The sequence below is a fragment of the Trachypithecus francoisi genome, unplaced genomic scaffold (assembly GCF_009764315.1).
Source record: "Trachypithecus francoisi isolate TF-2019V2 unplaced genomic scaffold, Tfra_2.0 Lachesis_group12, whole genome shotgun sequence".
In the NCBI taxonomy this organism is placed as follows: domain Eukaryota; kingdom Metazoa; phylum Chordata; class Mammalia; order Primates; family Cercopithecidae; genus Trachypithecus; species Trachypithecus francoisi.
Genome location: NW_022681457.1, coordinates 15,224,705 through 15,230,288, shown reverse-complemented (window position 1 = coordinate 15,230,288; position 5,584 = coordinate 15,224,705). Strand labels below are relative to the sequence as shown.

Here is a 5,584-nt window from a genome sequence, read left to right as displayed (position 1 = left end):
TTGATTTCTATTATTTCATTGACCCAGGCTAAGGTGTTTGTTATGGCAGCTGAAGCCCATGAATACATCATCTGACCCAGTGTTTTCCGTGAAACATATCACTTTCTCAATCAAGTAGCTGGAGGCTCCTGTCCCCAGAAGAACTGCAGGTCCCAAAACAAGAGCTCCAGCAGGGGTTCAACAAGGAGAGATCCCATAGGGCAGCCTCAATGTCAGGCCCTGGATGGCAGGTGAGGTTATAATGATACAACCACAATGTGAAAGTGTAAGTGTTTTTACTACTTACAGACACTAGGGAGCACTCGGCACACCTGGAGACCACAGATACAGAGGTCAACGAGCCCAGGCAGGGAGGAGAGAGGAGAACGGTAAGCCAATGGCTTTAGTAAGTCCAGGTGTTATCTGACAGGTTTGCAGCAGGGAGACTTAATGGATGTGTTTAAAGCAAGCAGCAAACAATGGGACCAGGAGATCACGCTGTGATTGAGAAGTGGTCACTTTAATGTAAGGGCAAATGTCAGAATATCAGCTTAAAGAAAGTAGATGGAGAGAGAGGAGCCCAGCACACCAAGCAGGAGAGATGCCTCTTAGATTTTATCGCTGGCTACCCACTGCAGCAACTTGAACCAGATACAGTATTGAAAACTGCCATGGTGACCCAGGCCTGCCTCTGATGTGAGGCAAATAAATTTACAGCTTAAAAAATGAATGCCAAGGCAGCATGACACTATGAGCACTCCTGACATCCAGGGACACAAGCATGGTGTGGTACTGCGCCCTGGAGTCAGAATCCTGGGTTCTGGTCCCTGGGAGTGAGAAAATGAAAATGACTTGTCCCTGTCCCCTGGCATTGATCCTCCCACCCTGCTGCTCCGTCTTCTGCTCCCAAGCCCATGTGCAGTGCTCAGCCACAGACATCACTGCCCCCAGGGTATACACAGTGCCACCTACTGCACACAAACACAAACTCACAGAAGGTGACAAAAATCTGCGTTCGGGACATCCGATCGTGAAAGAGGGAGAACAGTGAACGTAGAGCCACAGAGACTGGGACTCACGGGGCTGGAAGGTGATGGAGCTGTAACATAGCATATGTGTGACCTCGTTTGAAACGTGCAGATCCTTGTGGAATAAAACACGCAGTCTGGCCTGGGACTTCAGCCACCCACATTTCCCTTGCAGTCCACCAGAGAGCAGCAGAGTCCCTCCAGTCTGGAGCCTTCCCAAGGGATGCCGAACTCCCTCAGCAGAACCCGTAGCCAAGGAGGGTCCACCCTCACCAGGGTCTCCTCAGCCCAAGTCCTCCATGCTCCCCACACGGACTCTGTCACCTCCACCCTGACCTGGTGGTGGCCAACCTAACACCACTCCCTCTGCAGGCAGCTCCTGCCCCACACACCTGCTCCCTCCCTGGGCTCAGTTAAAAAGACATCTCTGAGGGCAGCGCTGGTGCACGGGACGCCACACTGCGCGCTTTCCCCTCGTGACCTCCCTCCATCCTCATCAACTCTTTCTGTCACTGCTCCCTAAATGCCCGCCTCTGCTCCATCTGTCCTGTTCTGTGGGGCATCCTAGGCCAAGCCTAGCGCTGACACAGAACAGCGGCTGCCTGAGGGCTCACAGCCTCCCCGGGAATCAGTCAGGCACCCTGTGACCTGCCTGCCCGCTGCACCCCGTGGGGCTCAGAGCGCTCACACACAGGCACCACATATGATATGGCCACCTACCCCTGGCTGTCCCTTGGGAAGACAGACCTCTCCTGTGTCCCTGCCGAGGGAAGGGGGTATTATTGTTCTTTGTTCCGAGAACACAATTCACCTCTACCCGCCTTCTCAGGTGTAAGCAACGTCCCTCCAGACAGGCCATCTGGTGACTGCCTGTTCCTCCTCTACAGAGAGCACCTTGGCCAGGTCAAAACCCTCAGGACAGACCCCTGGGTATGTCAGCACATGGAGGGCTGAGCCCATCACACTGTCGCCCGGGCTGGCGTGCAGTGGCACAATGTGAGACTCTGCCTCAAAAAAAAAAAAAAAAGAGAGAGGAAAGAAGAGTAAGTCGGGATGAATCTCTCCAGCTCTGAACCCTGCTCTGTCCCAGGATCCCCTTCTGGTATCTCAATGAGCCATGTTCCATGGGGTTCCTGGGTAACTCCCCACTTCCTCCTGCACCACCACGAGGAAGGTGTGGTGACCACAGGACAATCAGATGATCAGAGAAGAGAGGACACCAAAGATGGTCAGGAAGAAATGAGAAACCCTGAGCCCCAGCTCAGCCACCAGTCCCCAGGGAGGATTACAGTGACTGAGAACCATCTCTTTGACCATGGGACTCACAGCCCCCACTGAGCAACCAGTACAGGCCTCTCCTCCCAAGAGGCATGAGAGATTCACCCTACACACCCCGAGAAAGGACAGTTTCCTCTGGGACACCCAGGTCCTGAATGTTCATCCTTGGAAGCTACAGCCAAGCTAGACACAATTAGAGAAAGGAAGGGTCTCTGTCACCAATGACACACAGCTCCCCCACAGCACAATGGGGTGTCCCTGTGACAGGGACCTGGTGCAGCTTCAGCCTCCTGCACTGAAGGGGAGAGCCAGATGGGGATGAAAGAGGCAAAAGGGTGTGAATGTGCACCCGGACCCAGAGCCATCAGGACAGCAGGAGGCTGAGGCCCAGGACTGTGCTTGCCCAAGTTAGAGGGCATGTGTGTGACCGTGTGTGTCTGTGTGTGTCTCTTTTGTGTGTGTGTTTGTGTTTCTGCACATAGTATGTGCCAAGGTTAGGTGACAGAATCACTGCTGAAAAAGGCAGAGGCCTCCACAATTCCCAGGGACCTGACACACAGACCAAAGGAAAAAGAGGAGGAGGGACAAGGAGGCAGGACTGAAAGGGGAGGGGACAGAGAGGTGTCCTGGGCACAGACCCCGCCCATAAGCCTGAGAAGTGCTCCTGCCCCGGGAAGAGGCTCAGCACAGAAGGAGGAAGGACAGCACAGCTGACGGCCGTGCTCAGAAAGTTTCTGGATCCCAGGATCATCTCCACAGAGGAGAACACGCAGGCAGCACAGGCCATGGGGCCCCTCTCAGTGCCTCCCTGCACACTGCACATCACCTGGAAGGAGCTCCTGCTCACAGGTGAGGAGAGAACTTCCTGGGAGAGGACAGGAGGAGGAAGCAGAATGATTGGATGGGGTTTCCTGGAGAGGATGGGGTTCTAAAAAAAAAAGCACTTTGGGAGGCCGAGGTGGGTGGATCATGAAGTCAGGAGTTCAAGACCAGTCTGGTCAACACAGTGAAGCCCTGTCTCTACTAAAAATACAAAAAAGTAACGAAGTGTGGTGGTGTGCCCCTGTAATCCTAGCTACTTGAGAGGCTGAGGCAGGAGAATTGCATGAACCCAGGAGGCAGAGGTTGCAGTGAGCCGAGATTGTGCCACTGCACTGCATGCCAGCCTGGGCGACAGTGTGAGACTCTGTCTCAAAAAAAAAAAAAAAAAAATAGGAAAGAAGGGTCTGTTGGAGACTGGATCAGGGAAAATGTACCAGTGAGGGACAGGGGTCAAAACAGGAAAATCACATTGAACTGGAATTGGTAAGAGGTAGAAAAATCTCAAGTGTTCTCTTTTTCTGGTTAATCATCACTGGCCACCATATTTTGAAAAACAATAATAATAATTATTATCAGATGACACTTCAAATGAAAATATAAGCAGGGCATGAAACACTGTCCTCACCAGAAAACCTCTACCATTGGGTAAAGAAAAAAAAAAAAAAACACCCCAGGCATGGAGGGTCCTTGGAACTCTCACATCTACAGGAGTTTGAAGCCTGTCCCAGGCACTGGGGTTCAACCCAGATCACAAACGTCCCTGTCCTCACAGAGCTCACTCTCTTATGGGCAGGAAGACAGACATGCAAAGAGATCTGGAATGTGAGGTCAGGTGTTGGAAAGAGCTCTGGAGAGAGCGGAGCAGGGAAAGTCAGAAAGGGAAGGCCCAGGGTCTCTGAAAGAGGTGTCAGGAAAGAAGTCTAAGGATGCCCTGATGTGAGCAGGACCTGAGGGCAGTGTGGAGGAAGCCGTGCAGACCTCTGGGAAGAGGATTCCAAAGAGAAAAATGCCGAGTTCAGAAGGGTTGAAGGAATGGGGGTCGTGCCTCTGACCTTGATCCAGTAGGACAGTAGGACACAAACACACAATCACACACACAGAAAAAAAGGGGTGTGTGTGTGTGTATGTGTGTGTGTGTGGTGTGTATGTGTGTGTCTTCAAGGCTGATGATTGAAGAGATCATCTCAGGACCCAGGGCCCCATCTTTTCACCCCAATACATAGGTCTCAATATTGACTGATGCTCTCTCCACCTCCTAGCATCACTTTTAATCTTCTGGAACCCACCCACCACTGCCCAAGTCATGATTGAAGCTCAACCAACCAAAGTTTCTGAGGGGAAGGATGTTCTTCTACTTGTCCACAATTTGCCCCAGAATGTTGCTGCCTACGTGTGGTACCAAGGGCAAATAATGGACTTCTACCAATTTATTACAGCATATTCAAGAGACCCTGATAGAATTCTATTTGGGCCTGCATACAGTGGACGAGAAACTGTATATTCCAATGGATCCCTGCGGATCCAGAATGTCACCAAGCAGGACACGGGATCCTACACCGTAAAAGTCATGAAGCGAATTGATGAGACTAAAGGAGTAACTGGACATTTCACCTTATACCGTGAGTGATTCCACATGATCCTTGGGTGTTGGGGGGCGAGGGTCACTTCTACTTTGCACAATCAGGATTAGCAGGCCTAGACTATGCCTGTGTCCCTCTGCATTATGTCCCATGTTGGGGTTTTGGCATTTAGTGCAGGACACACACAAGGGAGACAAACTTCAACAGATCAGACTTCCTTTCCTGTCTCCAGACCCTACAGACACTTGCTGCACAGGAAGGACAGTGTGATGGAGCGGGGAGGGGGGTTCTCAGCAGGAGAAGATCAGTCTCAGGCAAGCACTTCATGCCCACTCATGAACTTGACCCTGAGAAAGACCCTGGAGAACTGAGCAGGGCTTTGCCTAAGAGGCCCCATGAGATACTCTCAGACAAGTTCAGCACAAGAAGCCTCAACCCCAGACCCCTGTCCCTAAATCCTTACTCCGGATAAAGCTGAGGAGCCTGTGCCAGGGCTGGGTTGTGGCAGGGCTTACTGGGACCAAGGATTCACCAGCTGTCTGAGGACTGTGTCTCCTGGAGCTGCTCCCCAGCCAGGGCTCAGCCCTCGGAGCCTCATCTAGGCAAGGACAGAACTTTCTTCACCTGAGACTCAGAGTGGAGAGGACAGAAAGACAAGCTTTGTAGGCCATCAGCCAACTGCCTTGTGAGGCTTAGGACACTCCATAGAAACTCTAATGTTCCCGAAGCAGAAACAGAAGAGGGAAAAATGTACCTGGCAGCAGCTTGTCCACAGGGATCTGATCTAAAGGTTCTCTCTCTTGGAAGTGAATAATAATAATTGCTGTTTGTGTGAAGACCTCCAATGTGCCAAGCATTAGGTCACATGACTGTGAATAATTTACAATTTATTCACAG

The 5,584-nt window shown here is 51.6% G+C and overlaps 1 protein-coding gene across 1 annotated transcript; it reads left to right on the top strand.

Moving 5' to 3' along the window:
• The first annotated feature begins 2,833 nt into the window (after positions 1-2,833).
• LOC117093028 (putative pregnancy-specific beta-1-glycoprotein 7) lies at positions 2,834-5,159 on the top strand. Its single transcript, XM_033227561.1, has 3 exons — positions 2,834-3,134; positions 4,367-4,701; positions 4,920-5,159. The coding sequence occupies exons 1-3, from the start codon at positions 3,071-3,073 to the stop codon at positions 5,157-5,159; spliced, it is 639 nt and encodes a 212-aa protein (XP_033083452.1). The 5' UTR covers positions 2,834-3,070.
• The last annotated feature ends 425 nt before the right edge of the window (positions 5,160-5,584 follow it).